This window comes from Chenopodium quinoa, unplaced genomic scaffold (genome assembly GCF_001683475.1).
Source record: "Chenopodium quinoa cultivar QQ74 unplaced genomic scaffold, ASM168347v1, whole genome shotgun sequence".
NCBI lineage: Eukaryota > Viridiplantae > Streptophyta > Magnoliopsida > Caryophyllales > Amaranthaceae > Chenopodium > Chenopodium quinoa.
In genome coordinates this window covers 886,712-911,139 of record NW_018743199.1, presented here as the reverse complement: position 1 = coordinate 911,139, position 24,428 = coordinate 886,712, and the positions used below count along the sequence as shown (strand labels likewise).

General features: G+C 34.6%; 3 protein-coding genes, 3 non-coding genes and 1 pseudogene across 6 annotated transcripts; 4 read left to right on the top strand and 3 right to left on the bottom strand.

Moving 5' to 3' along the window:
* The first annotated feature begins 5,648 nt into the window (after nucleotides 1-5,648).
* LOC110733355 (allene oxide cyclase, chloroplastic-like) lies at nucleotides 5,649-7,049 on the top strand. The gene is made up of 3 exons (XM_021913387.1): nucleotides 5,649-5,862; nucleotides 5,951-6,078; nucleotides 6,645-7,049. The coding sequence occupies exons 1-3, from the start codon at nucleotides 5,649-5,651 to the stop codon at nucleotides 7,047-7,049; spliced, it is 747 nt and encodes a 248-aa protein (XP_021769079.1).
* Nucleotides 7,050-9,651: 2,602 nt separating this feature from the next.
* Nucleotides 9,652-11,378, top strand: LOC110733354 (allene oxide cyclase 4, chloroplastic-like). The gene is made up of 3 exons (XM_021913386.1): nucleotides 9,652-9,855; nucleotides 9,982-10,122; nucleotides 10,867-11,378. The coding sequence occupies exons 1-3, from the start codon at nucleotides 9,652-9,654 to the stop codon at nucleotides 11,269-11,271; spliced, it is 750 nt and encodes a 249-aa protein (XP_021769078.1). The 3' UTR covers nucleotides 11,272-11,378.
* A 661-nt stretch (nucleotides 11,379-12,039) lies between these two features.
* On the top strand, nucleotides 12,040-16,057 carry LOC110733356 (annotated as a pseudogene).
* A 54-nt stretch (nucleotides 16,058-16,111) lies between these two features.
* On the bottom strand, nucleotides 16,112-16,184 carry TRNAK-CUU. The gene has a single exon. It is a non-coding gene; the product is annotated as a tRNA-Lys (tRNA).
* Nucleotides 16,185-16,307: 123 nt separating this feature from the next.
* TRNAK-CUU lies at nucleotides 16,308-16,380 on the bottom strand. Its single transcript has one exon. It is a non-coding gene; the product is annotated as a tRNA-Lys (tRNA).
* A 2,897-nt stretch (nucleotides 16,381-19,277) lies between these two features.
* Nucleotides 19,278-24,132, top strand: LOC110733348 (BEL1-like homeodomain protein 9). The gene is made up of 4 exons (XM_021913382.1): nucleotides 19,278-19,963; nucleotides 22,669-23,018; nucleotides 23,154-23,214; nucleotides 23,354-24,132. The coding sequence occupies exons 1-4, from the start codon at nucleotides 19,469-19,471 to the stop codon at nucleotides 23,792-23,794; spliced, it is 1,347 nt and encodes a 448-aa protein (XP_021769074.1). The 5' UTR covers nucleotides 19,278-19,468; the 3' UTR covers nucleotides 23,795-24,132.
* TRNAK-CUU lies at nucleotides 22,368-22,440 on the bottom strand. Its single transcript has one exon. It is a non-coding gene; the product is annotated as a tRNA-Lys (tRNA).
* Nucleotides 24,133-24,428: the final 296 nt, after the last annotated feature.

The following is a 24,428-nucleotide window of genomic DNA, read 5'->3' as shown; positions in this document are numbered from 1 at the left end:
GGCTTCTTTGTGATTTCGAGGTTCTAGTGTTGATAGGAAGGCGTTGAATGCACAAAAGTTTCTCAGTTGGGATCTCGTCTGAGTTCCCTTGCTTAGGTCACTTATAATTTTATCCAGGGGGTGTGACCTTTGATGTTTCCATGGCTTTGGTTGGAATGATTGAGCTGGTATAAAAGTGTTATTTTGAGTTGCTCTTTCTTCCATTTCTTCATGGTGTTCTGCTTCTGCATTTGCTTCGCCTTCTGTGTTTTCTGTTTCTTCTGTATTTTGAACAGAGGCTTCAGTATTATTTGGAACTTCAGTAGGTTCCTTATCAGTATTTTCAGTAATTCGAACAGGCTGCTTTCTGGGAATTAATTCTTCATCTTGGTCTGTTGAATGAGTGAGACCAATTTCAAAATCTCCATCTTCATATTCCTGTATACAATCATAATTATTAGTTTCATCAAAAATCACATGTATACTTTCTTCTACACACATAGTCCTCTTATTGTAAACTCTATAAGCTTTACTATTAGATGCATATCCTAAAAAGACTGCTTCATCACTCCTTTCATCAAATTTTCCAAGATTTCTTTTATCATTATTGTGAACAAAGCATTTGCATCCAAAGGCTCTTAAATGAGCAATATTAGGTTTTCTCCCTTTTAACAGTTCATAAGGTGTCTTGTCCAACATTGGTCTGAGCATGGCTCGGTTGATAATATAGCATGCTGTGTAAACGGCTTCTGCCCAAAAATTCCTTGGAAGCCCACTTGCTATTAGCAATGTTCTAGCCATGCCTTCCAATGTTCGGTTCTTCCTCTCAACCACACCATTTTGTTGTGGTGTTCTTGGCGCTGAGAAATTGTGACTTATTCCCTGTTCCCTGCAAAATTCATCAAACTTGGAATTTTCGAATTCCGTACCATGGTCAGTTCTCATATGAATAAGTTGATTACCTATTGATTTTTGTGTCTTTTTCAAGAAAGTCATAAACATATCAAAAGTTTCATCTTTACTATGTAAGAATATGACCCATGTAAATCTAGAATAATCATCCACAAGAACTAAGACATATCTTTTTCCACTTCTACTTTGAATTCTAACGGGGCCACACAAATCCATATGAATGAGTTCCAATGGTTTTGTGGTGCTTACCATTTTATTTGATTTAAATGATGATCGAATATGCTTTCCTTTGATGCAGGCTTCACAAATTTTGTCATTTAGGAACTTGATAGAAGGTAATCCGATTACCAAGTCCTTTGACCTTAATTTGTCAAGCAATGAAAGACTAGCATGGCCAAAACGTTTATGCCATAGAAGTGGATCATCCTCAATAACACTTAAACAAGATAGATTGTATTTTGGAACTTTGTTAAGGTCCACGGTATACGTGTTCCCTTTACGAGTTCCTTCCAAAACGATTTTTCCAGTGTTATTGTTGATGATTTTGCATTTTTCAGAAGAAAAGCTTACAGGGTTTCCTTTATCACAAAACTGAGAAATACTGAGTAGATTATGCTTCAAACCCTCGACTAAAAATACATTGTCAATTGCATGGGAACATGACCTTCCTACTTTGCCAACAACAACAATGTTGCCTTTCTTATTGTCTCCAAAGGTCACTGTTCCCCCTGTATAGGCCGTCAGTGAGAGAAATCTGGATTCATCTCCTGTCATGTGCTTAGAACAACCGCTATCGAGGTACCACTGGTTGTTCCCCCTCACTGCGACCTGCAAAAGAAATTAAGGGTTAGTAGCAGGAACCCTTTCATTCATGGGTTCCTGTGTTGACACATTTGAATCAGATTTCTTCTGCCAAACATAGTTCACATTCTTATTGTACTATTTTGCTTTCTTAGTACATTCTTCACTGCGATGTTCTTGTTTACCACAAAATGAACAAACAGTCTCACTAGGCAAATCCACATACTTCTTTTTCTTTCCAGTAGACTTCTTCTTATGGACATAGCCTAGACCTTCTGTTCTTTTTGTCTGAGCTTCCTTTACCCACTTGGGAACACCCGTGCTTGCTGTATTTTTACTTTTTCTTGCAATTTCTAGGTCCTTTTCTAGTTTCTCATTTTTATCATTAGTATCCTTTATCTCTTTCTTAACATGCTCTAGTTCATTAAACATGATTAAAGGAACTTCAGTAGACCTGCAAGAATCAATGTTAGTACACATCATTTTATATTGAGTCAATTCAATATTCAGCATGATATTCTCACTCTTGACTCTTTCAAGGGATTCTTTTAGCATAATATTTTTATCTAACAATTCAAAGAATCTGCCTTGAACATCATTTCTTAAGCTATTCAGATACTTAACATGATCTCTACAAATTCCAGTTGTCTTTTCGGCTTGCCTTAGTTTTGCACATAATTCTTTATATTCATCTAAGGTTTCTAACAATAAAGAGATTAACTTATCCTTTGAGAGAGATTTCAAATAACTAGGTTGAATGACTACCTTATCATCATGCTTTGCCATTAGTCAGAGATTGGCTACTTCATCGTCTGTGTGTTCCTGTTCCTCTTCTTCGGAACTTGATTCTCCCCACGTGGAAATCATTGCTAACCTGAAATTTGTTTTAGAAAAGTTAGGTTTGGAGTTTCTGTTTTGATCAGCTTCTTTTCCTTTGCCTTTCTCAGATTCCCATAATGGACACTCTTTGATGAAGTGGTTGGTGCTTCCACATTTGTGACAAGAAGACTTGGCTTTGGATTCCTGATTTCTTTTACTGTATCCTTTCTTCTTTTTTAAAAACTTGTTATTACGATAGAATTTTTTCAGCCTTCTCACCAACATTGCAGCTTCTTCTTCATCAATGTCAGACTTCTCTTCGGATTCTTCATTAGCTTTTAGTGCTAGCCCTTGACTTTTGACAGTCTCCTGAGTCCGGTTGTTCAACTGGATCTCGTGGGTAATGAGGGAACCCGCAAGCTGTTCTAGATTGAACTTGGTGAAGTCTTTTGATTCCTGCACAGCTGCAACCTTTGCTCTCCATCTGTCATTGTCTGGAAGACTTCTTAAGACCTTTCTGACCTGCTCATCTATAGGAATTATCTTACCAAGACACGTTAGTTCGTTAACAATACTTTTAAATCGAGTAAACATGTCTTTAATGGATTCTTTGTTTCCCATTTCAAAGCGCTCATACTGAGACAAAAGAATGTCTATTTTGGAACGTTTAACATCTGACGTTCCTTCATGTGTAACTTCCAGAAGATCCCAAATTTCCTTTGCGGACTTGCACCCTTTGACACGAGTATGTTCATCGGGTCCAAGTCCCCAAATTAAAAACTTTTTGGCAGTAGCATTCATTTCTAGTTTTTCAAAATCAGTTTTTTCATATTCATCCATAGGTTTAGGGATTACCTCATTGTTAGCATTCATTTTCGTAATTTCGTAATCTCCTACTTGTATAATAAGCCATACATGATAGTTCTCTGCTTGGATAAAGATTTCCATCTTATCCTTCCAATAAGGATAATATTTGCCGTTGAAGTATGGAGGCCTTTGAATGGATGTACTCCTGAATTCCTTTTCCTCTGTGTAAGCCATTTTCCCAGGAACTTACTCAACAGGGTTGCCTGCGTGCTCTGAGTTCCTGCTCTGATACCAACTGAAAGTTTAACTGGCTAATACAAGAGGGGGGATGAATTGTATTTGAGATGAAATCTAAAAACTTTTGCGGAATTTAACTAAATGAAATAATGACGAGAGAAGATATAGGCTTTTCTAAATTTCCACTATGTAATCAAACTCTTTACAAGTGAAGATTCAAACCCGTTAACAAGTTCCACAAATTAGGAACTTGTTCCCAACTCTCACAGAAGCCTTCAGCAGCGAAGCTTCCTTGACCTCACCTTACACAAACTCACAATCCCAAACCCCAATGTGCTTCAATACAATCTGTAATTACAAATACCTATTACACTCAAGAATATATGAAGGAAAATAACTCTCTTTATATTATTAGGTTGCTACTGGAATTTTTATGCTCAAGAGTTGTGTTTAACTGAGATAGTTTGCATGAGTATTTATAGAGAAGGCTTAGTCATTAACCTCCACTATAATCACGTCCACATGCCAACACCCCACTAACAACTTGTGGAGTTATCTTGACAGATGGTGATCATGAAGGAGGTTTCCTAGCCTTATCTCACTAATCCACTATCTCAACAACTTGATAAACATTAGCTTTGATAAAACCGTATAATCAGAGAATTTCACAACAAAGAAAACTGCTTGTTAACTTTATCAAAAGTTTGTTTTAAAAAGATTTTATTTTAAAAAGGATTTTATTTGAAAAGATAAATTAATTATTTATATTAAAACCACTAGATAATTATCTTAGATAATTATCTTTATTCGAAAATAGATGACTAGATAAAACTTTTATAAATTATCTTTTTCCTTAAGAAATTATCTTTTAAAACTAATTTTATTCCAGTAGTCTTTTTAATAACATAAGTCATTGAGTTCCTTTCCGACTTTATATTATTGAGTGCTCACAATTAAAACTAGAACGTGAGATTTGCACGAGGCTTTTTAGAGAATGCTACTCCGTATCTAAGTTCCTACTCCGGAACGAACTTTGCTTGAACCCTTTATTCACCAAAGACTCAAAACATTCATTAGTCGAGTTTGTCAATTTGTCCATCAAAACCAAAAGGCTCAACAACCACCAATTGCGCCTCCTTCGGGTTATGATAATCGCCTCTTAACATTTTGGAGGAGATTATATGGTACAAGTGTACAAGGATGTTGAGTTTTCACAGGTATACGGATCTGATACTTCCTGTCAATAATGTCTTTATTCAAGTGACTCTTACACTAATGCTCTTAATAGTTCAAGGAAAGACGCCTTCTTGATAATTTGAAGACTTGATCATGCTCCCTCATCAAGAATCATTATAAGAGAGGACTTCAAGGAAAGTCCATGCATTGATATAGCTTATGGGAACATTTATGGGAACATATTAGATTCAATTGGAAACCTCGATCTCTTTGATATACATAGCCTCCAAAGTTGTATATTGAAAACCGTGCAAAATGCGACTGAGAAGATAACAAAGAACGGGATAGTATCATCTTAAAATTGGCTTTATGGGTTCGGCTCTTGAAACTGAGGTAAAGGGTAAAGGATTTTCACTCCAAGAGTCCAAGTGCTTACAATTAGAAGGATTCAATCTTATGCCTAAAATCACAAGGTGAATCTCTAGCCAGTTACACCAACGTCTGTTCTTTGTTACTTGCCTAAATAAACATTGTACGATTTGCAAGATCCAGAATCAATAGAGTGCATGTGTTATTATTGGGTATTTGGCTGGTGTGAAAACAACCCCGAAAAAATTGATGCACTTGACCACTCTAATTATACAAATTAAATTCAACCATGTTTTTTTTATTGCAAACTAAAAATAAGGTTTTTATTTTATAAATCCAAGACCACAGTCTGCCAGTCTACCTTGGTGTTTACTGATAAAATTGGCTGCATCATTGGTCTGTGACATTTTGCAACTTTCCCATATCATCTTTACATTTTTCTCTGGCTTCTATTTATACCAACCAAATTCCAATCCTTTTTCTTCACCAAATCCTCTGTTTTCTCTCTAAAATCCAAACTTTTTGCAAAGTTTCAATCTTTAGTAAAAATGGCTGCATCATCTTCTCTTTTATCAAACACCATTTTTTCTACTAAAACTTGCCAAAAATCAAAACCTTTTGCATTATCTCCTGTTAAATTTGATGAACTTGGATTTAAACCTTCTGGCTTTTCTGTCACTTACAAATCCCTGAAATTTAACTCAGCAAATCAACTCCCTGTCAGATCTTTTACTTGCAGAAACTCTTCTGATCTTTCAGAAAGTATGCATTAACTTCCATGTTCTACTCTAATTTTTTTGTATTGATTTTGGAATTATGTTGCTAATTTATAATTTTTATGGGTAATTACCAGATGTTAAGGTTCATAAATTCAGTGTTTATGAGATTAATGAGCGAGACCGTGAAAGCCCTGCTGTTCTCAAACTTAGCAAGAAGCCTGTTTTGGCTCTAGGTGACTTGATTCCTTTCACCAACAAGGTATCAATCTTTACTCTATTTTTAATATATATGTAATGATTTTGTGCATGATGACATTTGTAAGCTTTGATCTTATGAACTTTTTGTGTAAATTGGTCTAGAATTGTCACCAATATAGTCTGTTTATTTCTCGATAATGTATGTTACATTTTGACTTCTACCATAGGCTACGTACCTTTACACTTTTATACTAATTAGCGCCCTCTTTAACTATTAGTATAATTAAAAATTGAGAAATTTAAACAAAATTATACTATGAAAATGAACACTTACGACTCAAAGAGTAATCCAACAACTTACAAAGTAGAGTATATACTCTATATGAATTGTACTTGCAAAATAAATAAAAAATTCTTCACGTTAAGGAAAAGAAGTGTATTTCATTTTGGTAATTTCATAATTTTATGATTTTCTGTGAAAGACTAATAATCTAAAAAATAAAAATAAAAACGGAGTATGACTATAATTTTCTTTACGCATGAATCACAAAAGACTAATCTAAAATTAATCTAATACAGAGTATGACTACAATTTTCATTACTCATAATAATTTTTGAAGGCATCAGTTGTACACAGGAGACTTAGAAACAAGGCTAGGGATAACAGCAGGAATACGCATCGTAATCCAAAACAAGCCTGAAATAAATGGAGATAGATGTGAAGCAGCATTCAGCATGTACTTTGGAGATTATGGTCACATTTCAATCCAAGGACCGTTCTTAACCTATGATGAATCTTATTTATCCATCACAGGCGGTTCGGGTATCTTCGAGGGAGCCTATGGAAAGGTGAAAATGATACACTATTTGTACCCATACAAGGTATTCTACACATTTTATTTGGAGGGAATTAAGGGTGATTTGCCAAAGGTGCTTCTGTGTAAGCCTGTTGAACCTCATCCTGGTGTTAAGCCCTCTGCTTCTGCTAAGGCTACTCTTCCTGAAGCTGTTATTCCTAATTTTACCGACTGATTATTACTAGTAAATATTACGGGTTGAATCAATGACTTGGGCATATGTCTGTGTTTAGTTCCTTCACATGTAAGGGAGGGTCTGGTTGGTTATGAACTTGTGGTTCCTTTACATGTTTGAGTGTTTGACTTGTTTCTATTGCATAAATTCGTTAAACTATTTTTATGGACTATAAGGATACTATTTGACTACAACCTTTCAATTTTTTGTAATCTAAAGCTTGGTTTGAGATTCAACAAGTAATACTAAAGTAATTACATACAATATGTTACATTAATAGGGTCGTCGTATTTTCCAGCAATTTTGGTGTGTGGCCAACTAACACGTACACGAGTAACCCCTGACTGATTGAGTAACTCCTGAGTAAATAACCTCTGACTAACTCTGACCAACCGAGTAACTTTTAACCAAGTAACCCCAATCATTCTTTCCAAAAAAAACTGTGGCTGGTCACATTGTGTGGCCAACCACTATGAAAGTTTGTGTATATTTTCTCAACATACGAAAAACTAGCTATAGACCATTTGTTAGGGTCTGTTCTCATTGACTGAACTCAGCTAAACTGAACTGAATTGAACTGGACTGAACTGAACTGGATTGAATTTCAACGTATGAGAACAGGTCCTAGTGACATTTATAAACGATACTCATCAGCCATTTTCAGTTATGTTCACCTTATTTCATTTAATGAAAAACACAACTATATATCAATACTTATTAAACACAATTTACAGAATTTATATATACATAAAATGTCAATCACTTAATGTAGAAACATCTACCGCGATAAAATTACATCATGGTTAATTCCTTCCACAATATATATCAAGATCGATTTATATCCATCAAAGTGACACTACAAGGACCATACTTAACCTATATGATGTAACATACTTGGCCATCAATTAAATTGCAGAATATTTTGTACCACTGAGGCCCTAAGGGCCTCCTCTCATAAACTGAACTCAGCTAAAACTGAAGTGAACTGAAATGAAATGAATATTTTATAAGAGAAGGAAATTAGAAGCTGAATTGAACTGAACTGAACTGAACTGAACTGAAAATAAATGTATGAGAACAGGCCCTAAAGCTTTTCTACACAAACTACTTAAGGGAATTAAGGGAAATTTGCCTAAAGAGCTTCTTTGTAAGACTGTGAAGCCTCATCTTTTATGCTTTTTTTTTTCTAATTTTTTTTGTCTAAGGGTCTGTTCACATTTTACTGAACTGAGCTGAACTGAACTGATTGGAGCTGAACTGAACTGATTGGAACTGAACTGAACTGAACTGAATTGAGCTGAAATGAATATTTTATGAGAGAGGGAAATTAAGAGCTGAACTGAACTGAATTAATTGGAGCTGAACTGAACTGAACTGATTGGAGTTGAACTGAACTGAACTGAAATTAAGTAAATGTGAACATGCCCTAATTCAGCAGCAATAGTTGTAAAAAAGTACAAACTCTTAAATAGACCCAATTCACATTAATTTATTGTGAACCACTAATATTAGGACACTATGATCTTTTTATCAATAAAAAAAAGTCACTATATTAAAATAAAAGGTTATCATGTTAAAATAAAAAGTCATTGTATTATTATAAAGGTCATAAAATGTTTTTTTTATGACAAATTATATAATGTACTAATCAACATGAATAATAAAGTCATTATGTTAAAATGAGTCTCTATGTTCAATATAACATAGTACTTTGGGTTCGTATAATATTAAAGGTTACACAAATTTTAACAAAGGTTACTATGTTAAAATTAAAGGAAAAAGAAGCTAAAAATGGAAAGGAAAGACAATAAATAACCATTTATTACACCGATTTACTCGTAAATTGTCGATAAATTCCCAATTTAATACTAAAAAAGGAACCCAAAATTAAATGTTAAAATTAAGGTTACTATGGTTAAAATTAGGATCACTATATTCAATATAATACGAGTATCAGTTAAACATTTATAAACTTCGAGTCCACAATAATTTATTGTGAACCAGGTCCACACACAATAATTAAGATTTGACTTTGGGACTTCGAGCTGAGATTGCTAAGTGAATTCTAAACTAGTTGCAAGTCTTTATTCGCCAAAAAACAACACTACAATTTGCGAGCTTCAGAATCAATAGAGTGCATGACTTAGCCGTATTACTGTATTAGAGTGCATAATTTTCAATCGAGTGCATGTATGCATGTGTTATTATTAGAGTGCATATTTCTCAAGATTACATGCATGTTTTAAGATTGGTTTATATTGCCGATGTGTGAAAAGCAACTTGAATTTATATAAATTCAAATTAACCATGTTTTTTTTTACAAACTTAAAGTCTATCACTTTTGTGTTTATTTATATTGGTCTGTGCTTGTTTTCAAAAAAAAAAATATATTGTTCAGTGCTTGTTTTCAAAAAAAAAAAATATTGTTCTGTGCTTAAATTCCATCATTTCCCGATCATTTTTACATTTTTTTCACGTACTTTCCTCTATTTATACCAAACAATTTCTGCTCCTTTTTCTTCACAAAATCATCAAATATATCCTCTGTTTTCTCTCTTTTTAATTCAAACTTTTACAAAGTGTCAATCTTTTACTGATTAAAATGGCTGCATCATCTTCCTTTTTATCAAACAACATTTGTTCTTCAATTCAAACTTGCCAAAAATCAAAATCTTTTGCATTTTCTCCTGCTAAATTTGGTGAAATTGGGTTTAAATCTTCTGGATTTTCTGTCACTAACAAACCCCTGAAATATAACTCTGCAAATCAGCTGTCTGCTAGATCTTTTACTTGCAGAAACTCTTCTGCTGTTGCAGAAAGTATGCATAAATTAAACTTGAATTTTAAGTTACTGTAATTTTGAAAATTATTGATATTGGAATAATGTTACTAATGAATCATTTTTGTGGGTAATTAATTTTCAGAGGTTAAGGTTGATGAATCATCAGATGTTAAGATTCATGAATTCAGTGCTTATCAGATTGATGATGGAGATCGTGAAAGCCCTGTTGTTCTTAAACTTAGCAAGAAACCTGTTTTTGCTCTTGGTGACTTGGTTCCTTTCATCAACAAGGTAATTGTGACTTTTTCTTCATGCATTTTCGAGGGAGTCTCAATTCATCTTCATAATAAACCCAAAAAAAAACGTTATCAAATGGCAATTTTGTAAATAAATCAACATCAAATCTCAATATGACATTTCATAAATAACATAAATGGGATCTACATTTAACAAAAGTTTTTGATTTATTTACAAAAATGCTATTAATTTTATTTTATTTTTTTTATCATGAAGATAAAACTTGTACTTCCTCTGTTTTCTTTTAGATGCAACACATACTTTTTAACGGTATTTAAGAAATGTGAGGTTCACATGATATAATACACTTTAAAATGGAATGAGTGGTTGTTAGGAGTGTAATTTAGTGGGCCATGTGCTTTAAATAAAGGAAATAATATAGTTTTTCCATAAAGTAACTTTCTTTTTATAGTGTGTTGCAAGTATTGTGACATTTCTTTTTTAGGGAAGTGTTGCAAAAAAAAGAAAACGGAGGCAATATTAATTATTTAATTTCTCCTTAAAAAGTCAGAGTGAATATATTTTCTTGTGTGCTTGTGTACTTGTGTTTCTTGTCATCTAGTAAGAACTAAGAAGAAAAAGAGAACAACTGTTCTAAATATCCGATCTCTTTGACTTAAATTGTACCGATCTCTTTGACTTGAATTGTACCGATCTCTTTACACATGAATTACAAAAAACGGTTAATTAATGAATAGATTGACAAAAAATGCTGCTCACAATTTGTGATGACAACAGTTATACACAGGAGACTTAGAAACAAGGCTAGGAATAACAGCAGGAATGTGCATCGTTATCCAAAACAAGCCAGAAAAAAATGGAGTGAGATTTGAAGCAGTATACAGCATGTACTTTGGAGATCTTGGTCACATTTCAATCCAAGGACCATACTTAACCTATGAGACATGTTATTTATCAATCACGGGCGGTTCGGGCATCTTCGAGGGAGCCTATGGACAAGTGAAATTGCAACAAATTGTTTACCCATTCACGATATTATACACATTTTATTTGAAGGGAATAAAGGGTGATTTGCCAAAGGTGCTTCTAGGTAAGACTGTTGAACCTCACCCTGGTGTTGAGCCCTCTGCTGCTGCTAAGGCTAATCTTCCTGAAGCTACTATCCCTAATTTCACTGATTGAATGAATAATAACTAAGCTAGTAATTATTATGTGTTGAATCAATTCAGATGTAAGGGATTCAATGAAAGGGTCTAGTTGACTGTGAACTTGTACGTGTTAGTATGATACTTTCCCTATTTCACTTTTCAATTCAAATCAGCCAACACGTTTACTCTGATCTTGAAACTATACAATCTCTACTCTGACTAATTTTTGTGGTTTATACTGAATATTAGTAAATTGAAAAAAAATAATCAGGTATAATCTTATTAGATTCATTCTCTTAGACCTCGTTCACTTCATCTTATTAAAAATATTCAGTAAAAATAATTTCAATTTAGTAAAAATAAGTTTAGTTCAGTTTAACTAATTTCAGTTTAGTAAAAATAATTTTAATTCAATAAAAATCGGTAACTTTAAAAATGAATTACAACAGAAAATCAGTAAAAAAATAATTTTTTGAAACAAGTAAAAATTAAAACAGGTAAAAATAATTTTAGTTCAGCTAATATAATTTCAATTTAATAAATTATTTCAGTTCTGTAAAATTAAGGTGAAGTAAGCGGGACTTTAGCGCATAAACTATTTACAATAAAATTTATACATGATAAATATGTCAATTAATTTGAAACGGAAGAGATACAGAATATGTCATATAATGCCATGCACTATTACCACGACAATATGATATGGGTACATGACATGCACATAGTCGATTCTTAAGTGGCTAGATAGAGTATATAATAGGGGGGGGGGGGGAGTGCTACCTTAAACAAACTATCATTTAAACCACTCCAACAAATTTATTGATATAGTGAAAGTGAGAAAAATGCATGAAACACAGTGAAAGTGATGAGTCGAAAATCTCAAAGACAACAAATGCCAATGAAAATAATCATAATGTTGCGGAATCACAAGTTCTTGATTCATCATTTGATTACAAAGGAAGGATTCCTCTTCGAGCTTCCACTGGCTCGAGGAAAGCCTCTTTCTTCATCTTAGGTAACATTTCTTCTCTACTTATATACACTAGCAATTCAAGTACGTAACAAGTTTATATAATTGTTACCTTTACGACGAGTCCAGATCCTATCTTATTGAGTTTTATTGTTACTCTAATTTGTATAATTTCATAAAAACGGAGAAAGTACATTTATTGATATCTTTGAAAGGACTAGAGAGGATTCGATCCAATCCGATCCACATACGTACATAGGAATAACACCTAATAATGCTAGTTGTAGTGTGTGGTTTAACTTAATTGTACTATATATGCAGCAATTGAATTCAGTGAGATAATGACATACTTTGGTATATCATCAAATATGATAATATACATGACGAAGGTGATGCACCAAGACCTGAAAACGGCGGCGAACAGCGTGAATATATGGTCCGGAGTAAGCACGGTGATGCCTCTTCTTGGTGGATTTCTAGCTGATGCATATACTGGTCGCTACTTCATGATTCTCTTCTCCGCAATCCTTTATGTCTTGGCAAGTCCAACCCCCTCTAATCTCTATATTATGCATCTTCCTTTGAATCAAATTTTGGTGGTGTGTACAAGTTTGACGTAATTGTGTTGTATGTGGTATGAAATAAGTCCAAACAAGGTTAATATTTCATACTATTTCCAATTTTCCATTTCATATTAAATGCAACTTTAGGATATTATTTACAAAACATAAAAAAATTACATCCAATATGAAACAAATGTAATACTATGGGTTTTCATAGTCTTAGATCGAAAACCAACTCAACCAAATTAAAAACGGCTGATGATTGAGTTCTAGGTATATGTTTTATAGTACTATACACATAGTTCCAATTCCCAAATCTTGGAAATTTAGTATTAGATACCCGAATATGTAAAATTTATGGCAAAAAAAATGATAAGGAAGATCGATCATTTAACAAAAATACGAAGTATTAAGAACTCGATTACCTACTTTAATTTGTATTTCCTTATAACAAAATACCTTAATGTATATTTCTCATATATAATTAAATATTTATTTTCCACAAAAACAAAATTTTGTATATTTTATTTTTATTTCACTCACCAATATCATATCTTTATTCCAACATCTTGTCCTCTTCATCTCTATATCCTTTGCACACCCTTAATATCATAAGTTTACTTTACACCTAATAATCGGTAAAGTTATGCTAATCATAAAGATTTGCCATTAATTGTTGTCCCATCCGCTTAATTATTGAATATAGACTAATTTAATAAAGTAGTTGGTTAATTTTGACTCTTTTCATAATATTAGAAGTGTACAATGAATTATTTTTAAAAGGAAAGGTTAGTGCCTATTAAGTGTTGCCTTGTCGGGCAAATTGGCAAATGTAATACGGAGTACGTAATATTTAAAATCAAGAAACACATTTAATTGGCCAAGTTCATACCCGGCACAATATCCACTTTATACTACGAGTACCGATAAGGTGGCACCCCAAAATCATAGAACAATGAGGATTAGCTGGTTAGCCTCTTAACCTTATACAGTGGGAGCAATATTTTACTATCTTCAATATGGGATAAACAACTCAATACAAACTCTCACTTATACAATCAATTAATGTGGTATATTACTTATATTCACATTTGGATTTTCTCATTAGCTCAACAAACACTGATCTAAGTAAGTAAGGACTAATGAGCAACAACATTTCTAACACGTTTAACATAAGACCACGTAATAATACTTAAAAATAATAATAATATGTAATAAATAGAAAGAAACGCGGAGAAAAAACAATCTCCGGGAATCAATAGGTCTTTGATTGTAATGAGACTAATGACTCATGATAGATTTTGGCAAAACGAGCTATCAACTAGAGGTTTTAACCGTAGTCTTGGGTTAAGAATTTGTAGCTGTTCGGGCCTTGACTCAATTATTTTCACCCACGACACTAGGCCCAATCAAAACAACCCGGCCCATTATAATTATCTAACTTACCCTTTATTGACATTTTTAGTTCACATGTTTATAGATTGTGTTGACATTTGAAGCTATAAGATTGTAGTGGGTCAATAGATAACATTCCTTCAATTATACAAAATCTTAGCACAGTTTCATTAAAATCTAACAAAGATGTACATTTCTTCCATTATTTTATATTCAGAGTCTAGGTATATTCACCATGACACAATACATTCCAAGCCTCAAACCTTGTGGTACAACAACCTCGAGTCCATGCCAACATGCTAGCAAGGTCCACGGGACGGTCTTCTTCGTAGCAGCCTACCTTATGGCTCTAGCAACTGGGGGTTACAAGCCATGCCTTGAGAGTTTCGGAGGGGATCAATTCGACGACAACAATCCTAAAGAAAGGAAGCAAAAGATGTCATTTTTCAACTGGTGGAACATCGCGGTATGTAGTGGCCTATTTGTTGGAGTAACTTTGATAGTGTATATCCAAGAAAATGTAAGTTGGGGCATTGGATTTATAACATTAACCATAACAATGGGTGTTACTGTCTTAGTATTTTTTCTTGGAAGACCATTTTATCAGTCTAGGAACGCCCTTGGAAGCCCCTTAACCCCGTTGGTACAAGTCTTGGTTGCCGCCATTGCTAAGAGAAATCTACCGTACCCTTCTAATCCCTCTTTGTTGTATGAGGCTATCAATTCAGATGAGCTCCAACCACGACTTTTGGGACATACTAATAGACTAAGGTAATTGAATACAATGTTCATGAAATCTAGTATACAAAATTAAGTTTGTGCATGCTTTGTGTTGTCCATTTTAATTTTTACGTGACTAAAAATAATATAAGCTTGTGAACAACTTGATGTATATGTATTACAGATTTCTTGACAAAGCTGCAATAGTCGAAAAATATAAAAGTAATGAAGTAGTACTAAAGAAGAAGCAAAGTCCGTGGAGGCTAGCAACCGTGACACAAGTAGAGGAATTAAAACTAATAATAGCCATGTTTCCGATATGGCTAACATCGTTAGTGTTTGGCATAGGCAATGCCCTCGGCCCGACATTCTTCATCAAGCAAGGCAGTGTAATGAATAGAAAAATGTTCAACCACTTTGAAATTCCAGCAGCTTCTATGACTGCTTCATTAGTCGTGTACGACAAGGTCTTACTTCCGTACTTAAGGAGAGTCACGGGCAATGAAAGAGGTATCAACATCCTTACAAGAATAGGTATTGGCATGGTCATCTTAATTGCAACAATGGTAGTCTCGGCCTTGGTAGAAAGAGTAAGGCTTAACGCGATTTTACAAGGGAATACAATTCATGTGTATTGGCTCGTTCCTCAAATCTTGATGAGTGGTATAGGGGACGGGTTTTCCCTAGTAGGACTACAAGAGTATTACTATGAACAAGTTCCTGATTCGATGAGGAGCTTAGGGATGGCGTTTTACCTTAGTGTTAACGGCATTGGGAGCTTTCTTATGAGTTTTGTTATAACTATTGTGGATTATATGACGGGGATGAATGGTGGGAAAAAATGGATTGGCAAGGAACAGTCGTCTTGAGTATTTTTACTGGCTCTTTGTGGTTGTTTTTGTGTTAAACTTGTGTGTTTTTGTGATGTTGGCTAAGAATTATAGGTACAAAAATGTTAAAATTGGTGATACTTATGATGATGAGAAGAGAGTGGAGTTGGCTAGTGCCTGAGATAAGGGCTATCATTGTAGACAAAGTTTGTGGTGACGTTAATGAGAAATCATCAAACGATAAAATCAAATAATTTTATTTGTTCATCGTTGCATTTCGATAGTGTGTAACTGGATTGTACTCATACTAATGTACGCTCATACTAATATACGATCTTGGTGTTGTGCAAGTAAATTTTACGTCTTGGATACGAGTCAAAAAAGGTCAATCGGTTGCGCCCACCGTGGGGCTCGAACCCACGACCACAAGGTTAAGAGCCTTGCGCTCTACCAACTGAGCTAGACGGGCTTATTGTCTATGAAACCACCCGAACAAGAAAGTTACGGATGGAGTAGATTTTTACAATTTTACTGATAGATAGCAGCTTTAAACTCTTTTGTTGAAATTTTGTTCCATATAAAAGAAAAGTTACGCCCACCGTGGGGCTCGAACCCACGACCACAAGGTTAAGAGCCTTGCGCTCTACCAACTGAGCTAGACGGGCTCTTGATTTTAACCTGATAATTTTACAAAAAAATTTGTCTTCTTTGTTAATTTTATAACAAAAGTGGAGACGTGGGGTATACATGTCTCATAGAAAATATATAGGACACTAGGAGTACTTACTACTTACGAAATTGGTCTCGATACTTTATTTGGTAGTAATATCAAATTTGAAAATACAAAACACAAAAGGAATATGTTTTGAGTGAGCTCCGGTAACTTGCACTTTATTTTGTGTTAGTAAAAATTTATTGTCCAACTAGGTACTTACATGGTCAACGTGAATTAGCTAGTTTGAGGAATTTGTCCGAAGATAATCGTTCCAATGATAAAACCAGTAATATAATAATATGACTATATGAGTAAGACATGACATTTGAGAATATTGTAGAGAGAAGGGTTTAGATAAAGAAAATCGTACCTTAAAAGTGAATTATGCTTAGATATATATAGAAATCCCCAAATTGGTGCCACGTGTTGATCCACGCATCTAGTTTTTCAAGTGGGCGGTGGGTATCCACGAAACCACGTGAACGGAAGCAGTTGTCCCCACGGTCAACGTTGAAGGCTGATATTGGTAATAGGTCGATGTAGAAAGTGATCCAAAAGACAAGATCCGATTCGAATTTATCTACTTATATCGGTGGCGGTACCATCCCGTACAGAATCTCAAATACTTATTTTATGTATATCTTTATACTCCCTTTGTTTTTATAAATATATCACTTGTCTTATTCCTATAATGTTTTTATAGTTGGCATGAATTATTATGTTGTTCCGCAAATAGGGGTAAGGGGAGGAGATTCGTCACTAATGAGAATCGAATCTCTATTCCTAGAAAGAGTAAATAGAGGAAATTTGTCATTAATGAGAATTGAGGGCTTGTTTTGTTCAATTTAATTTTAGTTCAGTTCAGTTTTTAATTTCCTTCTTTCATAAACAATTCATTTAAGCTCTATTCAGTTCAATTAAGCCAAAATCAGTTTAGTTTAGTTTATTTTATTTTCAATAAATTGAAACAGACCGTGAACCTTACCCTTCATGGATTTGAGGCAACCTTACGTGCCACTTCGCTAGATTTCAGTTCTCAACGTGAAAAATATATAGTGTTTTACAAAAGAACAAGGTAACTAGCTCATATCTCATCAATCTCCCCTTTTTAAAATGGATTATTAGAGGTAATGTAGTATGTACCTGATAAAAATAATAACAACAATGAGTCAATGAGTCTCTAATTATTGATTTAAATAATAGTTGACAAAAATGTATCCTTTGATTTTTTTTTATTTTTTTTTAAACTTTTTTGTTGTTGTTGTTGTGAAAATCCTGTTTGTTTATTTTGTTTTGGGGTGGATTTGTGATAATTAAAGCCCCTCGTAAAATCAGGGGTGAAGAAATAAAGAAAGTACGTAGAAAAAACAAGCGTAATACAGTAAAGTACAAAATAAAATTGAATTGGATGTCACTACTCAAACACATGGGGGAGAGGATACTGGATAAAAAATAAGTTACGTGAATGAATTCAAAAAAGGGTTAATGCTCGGGTGAGTTGGGTATGTAAGTTAATTTACCCACCTATCTCATTTTTTGCTGATTAGTCCCATCACTCATCTGTCCGTCAGTCAACTTAATGCCTTTCTCTCTCTCCTACCTACGACTAGTTTTCTCTTTATAACATCTACCTACATGTATCATGTGACATAATCTTTCTCTATTGTCCTTTTTATCATTACGTGCATCTTCCACTTATATACTGGAGTTGCACTTAATGTAAAATTAATTCGAATACAATTTTAAAACCAAGTTTGGAATTGAAACACCTTACTGTAAATTCTATTCTTCATAATAAAAAATTGAACAACTAATACAAGACTAGTATATGTTTTTTTTAGTACATGCAAAGATATGTTGGAGGTGTTTTTACAATTTTTATTTACAACCATAAGTAATCAATTACGAGCAGTGTAGAACAATATACCATTTTTAATCCATTGTGAGGTTTGGAGTGGTTTTTGAACCTTGAAGTCTTTAGCTAGGGGACTGGGGCAATTTAGGGTTAATTATGTTCCATTCTCCTATTTGATTTGATTTTAATTTTTCTGACTGATCAAACTTTAACCCTTATATTTTTTTTAACCAGTATTTACGAGCCAAACACTTAGGAATAGAGGGAAGGGTAAGGAAATCCCTACCCCCCAAGTAGGGATGAAAATTCAGTTCGAATCCTACCGTACTTCCCCCCGATCCGAGGAAAAAAAATCCGCCCCAAGTCCAATAAAAAAGTAATCCGACTCTGACTCCGTTAAAATAATCCAATTTCGAGTCGGATCCTACAAAAAAACTGACCTAGCAAATGTCCGACTCTAACTTCGATGAATCGTGAAATTGGGTGTGGGTCTTGGTGGCAGTGGGTGTGGGGTGCAAAGGTCCAAATAGCCCAATTTCTCAAAGTATATTGAATAAACGAAATAAACTTGGAGTCGGAGGTCAAATATTGAAGTCAAATCGTGGACGGAGTCTTAGAGTCGAATGTCAGAGTCGGATTTAGCTGCCGACTTCTTGTAGGATCAAAGTTGGATTTAGCATAATCCACTCCGAACCTCCGAGTCCGACCCGTTTGCATCCCTACCCCAAATATCTCTCACTTGATAGTATTCAAACCCTAAACCTCTGAAATATGAGATAAGAGTCCTACCAATTGAGGAATTGAGGACTTATTCTCTTCGATTTAATTTCAGTTCAATTTAGCTCCGCTCAGTTAAGTTCCTAATTTCCTTCTCTCATAAACAATTCATTTCAGTTCAGTTTTGTTGAGTTCAGTAAATCAGATTAGGCCCCAATAGGTAGATAAAATGATTGAATGAGTGTCGATTTGTATAGCAAAGAACAGTTCCCTCCCCTTTACTCCTTTACTCCTTTACATCTGCCTACCTCCCCATCAAATCATCAATTCCCTCTCCTACCTTCTTTTCCATATAACCACTCAAAAACTTTAGTAATCACCCCTTTCCCTCCCTCTTAACTCTTTCCATTTTCTTCCACTCTTTTCCATTTCCTTTTTTTTTTCTCTCTCCTCCTCCTCCTCCTCCATGGACGACGATCCTTACCACGTCCCTCAACAAAGCCGACGTCACAAACTCCGCTACCACCCCCACAACCACAACCACAACCATCGGAACAACGATATCGACATCGATATCATTGTTCCGCAACACCATCACCAACACCCTTTTCTCTCCCCTCTCCAAGTACTCCACCCAACTTCTTCATCAGCTGATCATCATCCGCCGACAATGGCGGCGGCATCAACTAATCTATCACTTTCTTCCTCCTCTGCCCACGCGCGCGCGTACCTTCCTTCTCCAGTGGGCCCATTTACGGGCTACGCTTCTATATTGGGCCGATCTAGGTTCCTCCGGCCTGCCCAAGAACTTCTCGAAGAATTCTCCCGTGCCAGTGGAGTTTCCTTCCAGAAACAAGGTCCTTATAAGATTCTAGAAGATTCTGGAACCTTGTTTAATGATACTGATGATGATTTGTCACTCCGATGTAGTAATCCTAACCTCGTATCTATGCTTCATGAGGTCTGTTACTACTACTGCGTACTACACTACTATTACTCATGTTCTCATCCGTACAATTACGTTTATTATCTGCTATTTTAATACAACTACATTATTATTAGTGTGCTTTTTCTTTAATCTGTTTTTAATTATTATTCATGCATTGTGTTTAATTATTATTCATGCATTTTGTTTGGTAGTTGTTTACTGTCCTTGTTATTATGTACAATTGTAATCATATAGCAATGTAAAATTGACATGATTTAATTAGGTATATTATTAATCTGTGTTAATGTTATGTTATTATTGAGTAAAAAGTGAGAATGTTAATGTTTTAGGTGAAAAGTGAAAGTGAGAATATAAACATTGGATGTTTTTGAGTTTCAAGGAATATTTAGCACAAGATAGTGAAAGTTGAACTAGTGATATGCTCCGTGTATGACGTTGAAAAAACCTTAAAAAGTTGTGATTATTTATAGAGGTTACTTTGAGTTAGTTTTGTGAGTTGTGATAACTAAAGTTGGAGAAAAATATTATGGGTATAATATAAATTTGTATTTATGCATGCATTACTGTGTTATTTCATTAGGATTATTACTTTGTACTTGTACAAGATTGCTTGTCCCCATTTCATTATTTTTGGGTCAAATTATTTAACTTTGACCGTGACTTTTCCTGACTCGGTGTAAAAAATATCAATAATATTCACATTAGATTTTGTTAGATATTGTTTCAATGTAGCATTTCAACTTTTATGACTTTTATTATTGGTATGAAATTAAAGATATTAATGGTTTAATTTGTTGTAAAAATCTTTAAAAGCATAATAGGGTGACCTACAAGAGATCGGAGTATATTCGCTATAATCCTTGTGCAGTTGTGCTTAATTTTATAAAGATAGTTATTGTTAAATGGTACTCCCTCCGTCCCTAAAGCATCTTTTATCTTATGTGAGTAATAAATGCTAGAAAAAGGCTTTGTATTAAGGGATAGAGGGAAATTGTTTGACTTGTGAGAGACTTCATATAAGACGTCTTCTCCTTATCAACCTAAAAATAATACGAGTACTTGAAGTTAGAATAACTGATATACGGGTTCAAAATCTATCACCTGATCCGGGCTAGTAGGTTAAATAATGAGATTATAGGTAAAAAGGGCAAGGGGAATTGGAGTTATCTGGTGATGTACAGTGTACGCATATGTGGATGTTGATATGTATGAGAGTGATGAGTTGATGATCTGATAGTTGCTGTCACTGTAAAAGGGCAGTAGTTTGGGTTTTCTTGTGGTAAAAATTATTATTATTAATCATATCTCTCTCTTTTTCTCTCTGCTGCACTGGCAGTGAGACATAAAGATGTCTAGTCTTGTCAAAACTTATTAATCAAATCATTTCCTCCTATCTTTTTTAATATTCATTTTTTTATGTATTTTCTCTACCCTTTTCCACCATTTTTTTTAAAAAAAACTACGATTAAAAAATGTATACTTCTTCTTTTTACCTCTATATGATTGTTAAGGGGTTAATTATTATTTACCCCGTCTACTTTGCATTAATTATACTGTAGTTAAGAGAATGTAATAAGCTTTATTTTTTCTATTTATAGTAAGGTTCGTCAGCCAGGTAAGATTTTCTATATTTGCATGACACAATACATACTTTAGAGCTTAGAACCTAAAGATAGACTAGGGGAACTAAATATGCAAAATGTAAAGTGCCATAACCCTACTCCCCTAGATTTTGATTAAGAAAGTAAGTAGTACTTCAAAAAAGGAAGCTTATTAATGAATTTTCCTACCATCTGTTAAAGATGTAATGCATTGGTCATTTGTGTGTTAGTATAAAAAAAATATTGTATGGAGCCATGTGCCAATAATGAGTCCATTGTGACTCTTTTGTATTTTAAGGGTGACTTGTTGTATTTTTAGCGGATGAACTAATCTTTATGGTATCTTTTGCTTTTAGAAGGCTGGATCTTTATGATACGACGACACCTATTAAGGTCTATCCATATCCTACATCTGTAATCACTAGTGACAATATTAATTCAAATTATACTATTCGTTCAAGTTACTAAGAACTTTATTAAAGAGGATAGTGAGTCGTTTGAGCCTTTTTTTACATCAGATAGATGATTCACGTTTTCCAGGAGTTTCTTAGAGGATGTTAATTACTCATCTCTTATGTAGCCTTTTTTTTTGCTAGTTTGAATTGGTAAGGTCTAAGTTTAAGTCTGTAAGTAATTGCTAGGATTACTAAAGTTGAGCTGACCTTCAGTGAATGGGGTGATGATCTCTCATGCTTCTTGCCTTTTCCCTGTAGTAGTAGGCTAGTAGCTATGAATTTGCGATGTAAATATTAGTTGTAGCTATGAATTTGCGATGTAAATATTAGTTGTTCAAAGATCCGTTTATAAAAAAGGAGCGCCCACCGTGGGGCTCGAACCCACGACCACAAGGTTAAGAGCCTTGCGCTCTACCAACTGAGCTAGACGGGCTTTCTGTCTCAGGTAAATTCTGATGGAAATATGTAATATGAAGTTGTGAAATTTGTGACAAAAGACCAAAATTTGCAGTTCATAAACAAAACATCAGTTTGAAGATATGATTTGCTTGCTTTGCATCAATTTGATGTTTGTTTTGTGTACCAAACTACGGCATGCAGCATGGTTCAGTCATTTTAACATCGTTTCTCTTTTAATGTTGATCTTTATTTTGTGTGTTAGGTTTACAAGAGATATAAACTCTACTGCCAACAAATGCAATCAGCTGTTTCATCATTTGAATCTGTCGCGGGTCTTGGAAATGCTGCCCCATTCTTATGCTTTGCTGTTAGAGCCATGCTTAGGCACTTCCAGTGCTTAAAGAATGCCATTCTAGATCAAATTCGCGTTACTAGTAAAGCTTTCTCAAGTAGCGTAGATACCAGGAGTGATCGTACTCCAGGGTCCTGCTCAGAAGACAAAGGTCCATCTCCTAACTTTCTCCAACATCCTGTTTGGCGATCCCAAAGAGGATTTCCTGATAAAGCTGTTGCTGTTCTGAGAAATTGGCTATTTGAACACTTTCTACACCCGTAAGAAATTGCTTTTTTTTTTCCCTCAGTATCACAATTACCTTATGAAACAAGAAGCTCCAAGTTTCTATCATCGATTATATTCATGGATCTTGTTTACTGATGCTCTAGTATGCACTGAATTCATTATTTCAGTTATCCTAGCGATTCTGACAAGCACATGTTGGCGCAGAAGACCGGATTATCAAGAAGTCAGGTTAGCACTTTAAACTTACAATACTTCCCTTGAACATCGAAATCCCCATTGAAAATAAAAGAAACAACATTCTTAACATATTTACGACGTTCATAGTAGTGTAATTTTATGAAGAGAGCTTCATATATCCTTTGTACAGGTATCTAATTGGTTCACCAATGCAAGAGTGAGGTTGTGGAAGCCGATGGTAGAAGAAATGCACGCACTTGAGAGGAAAACTCAATGCTCCAAGGCAGAAGATATGCCAAAATTCTTCAGTTTGGTGACTGACCAGCAAAATTCGTTACATTCCCAGCTATCCGAGAAGGATTTCCAGATTGCGTACTCACATAGAGATCAGGATAGTAGTCATTGTAAGCGCAGTAAGATTGAAGCATTCCCTAGAGCAGAGCAGGGAAAGGAACAGTTTAGCATGCTTTGCAACCGTCTTCCAAACAACCAGGTTCTCGATGTTGGAGGAAGTCATAGTGGAGCACATGTAAGCCATTCTTCTGCTATAGGCAGCAATCAAGATAATACAACTGGTTTGTCGTGGTCTAATCATGGGCAAATCGTACCATTTTGGCTTGCCAAACAATAATTTTCATGGTTCTAGGAAATTGATCTCGGCTCTTGAAAGTGCATAATGGAATCTCATATGGACTACTCCAGAATTATTTGGCCAAATTTGTCTAGGAAAACTGATGCAACTGCTATGCTCGATCTTGAGAGTGCTTGAAATTCTACTAGATTCATCAGAATTCAAATTGCTCGAAAGTTTGAGCATGTGTATGTAGTTTGTGTTTAATTAGACGACTTCATGTTTAGCATTGTAGAATATAATCATTGACTTCCATAGTTGCAAGTCCAACTTCCTTTGCTCGAAAAATCTTGTGATCGATTAACATCATGTATGATAGATATTGTGAAATTACCGTCTGGCTTGGTATAAAGAAGTCCAACTCCAACAGCAGGAGCTCATAGAAGATCAAATTTAAATTACTCGCGGTTAGAATTGTTTTCATTCTTATTATAGGTAAACATACAAACATGCTCTATCTCAGGCACCTAACTCAGGCCAAGACTCAGCATAGTAACAGCAGCCAGCAGGTGCTTCCTACTGAACCATTTACAAATTACAACTACGCGCGGGTGAGGAACTTGTTAGGCAGTATCACAGATTCACAGCATAAAACGAGTATAGTACATTCTAGTACAAGCAATGAATCAACGTG

Excerpts from the sequence above, each read along its gene's own strand:
- LOC110733354 (XM_021913386.1), top strand. The coding sequence starts at position 9,652 with ATGGCTGCATCATCTTCCTTTTTATCAAACAACATTTGTTCTTCAATT. Across the intron at positions 9,856-9,981 it reads TTACTTGCAGAAACTCTTCT|GTTGATGAATCATCAGATGT; the intron begins GCTGTTGCAGAA and ends TCAGAGGTTAAG. Across the intron at positions 10,123-10,866 it reads TGGTTCCTTTCATCAACAAG|TTATACACAGGAGACTTAGA; the intron begins GTAATTGTGACT and ends TGATGACAACAG.
- LOC110733348 (XM_021913382.1), top strand. The coding sequence starts at position 19,469 with ATGGACGACGATCCTTACCACGTCCCTCAACAAAGCCGACGTCACAAA. Across the intron at positions 19,964-22,668 it reads TCGTATCTATGCTTCATGAG|GTTTACAAGAGATATAAACT; the intron begins GTCTGTTACTAC and ends TTTGTGTGTTAG. Across the intron at positions 23,215-23,353 it reads CCGGATTATCAAGAAGTCAG|GTATCTAATTGGTTCACCAA; the intron begins GTTAGCACTTTA and ends TCCTTTGTACAG.
- LOC110733355 (XM_021913387.1), top strand. The coding sequence starts at position 5,649 with ATGGCTGCATCATCTTCTCTTTTATCAAACACCATTTTTTCTACTAAA. Across the intron at positions 5,863-5,950 it reads CTCTTCTGATCTTTCAGAAA|CAGATGTTAAGGTTCATAAA; the intron begins GTATGCATTAAC and ends ATGGGTAATTAC. Across the intron at positions 6,079-6,644 it reads TGATTCCTTTCACCAACAAG|TTGTACACAGGAGACTTAGA; the intron begins GTATCAATCTTT and ends TGAAGGCATCAG.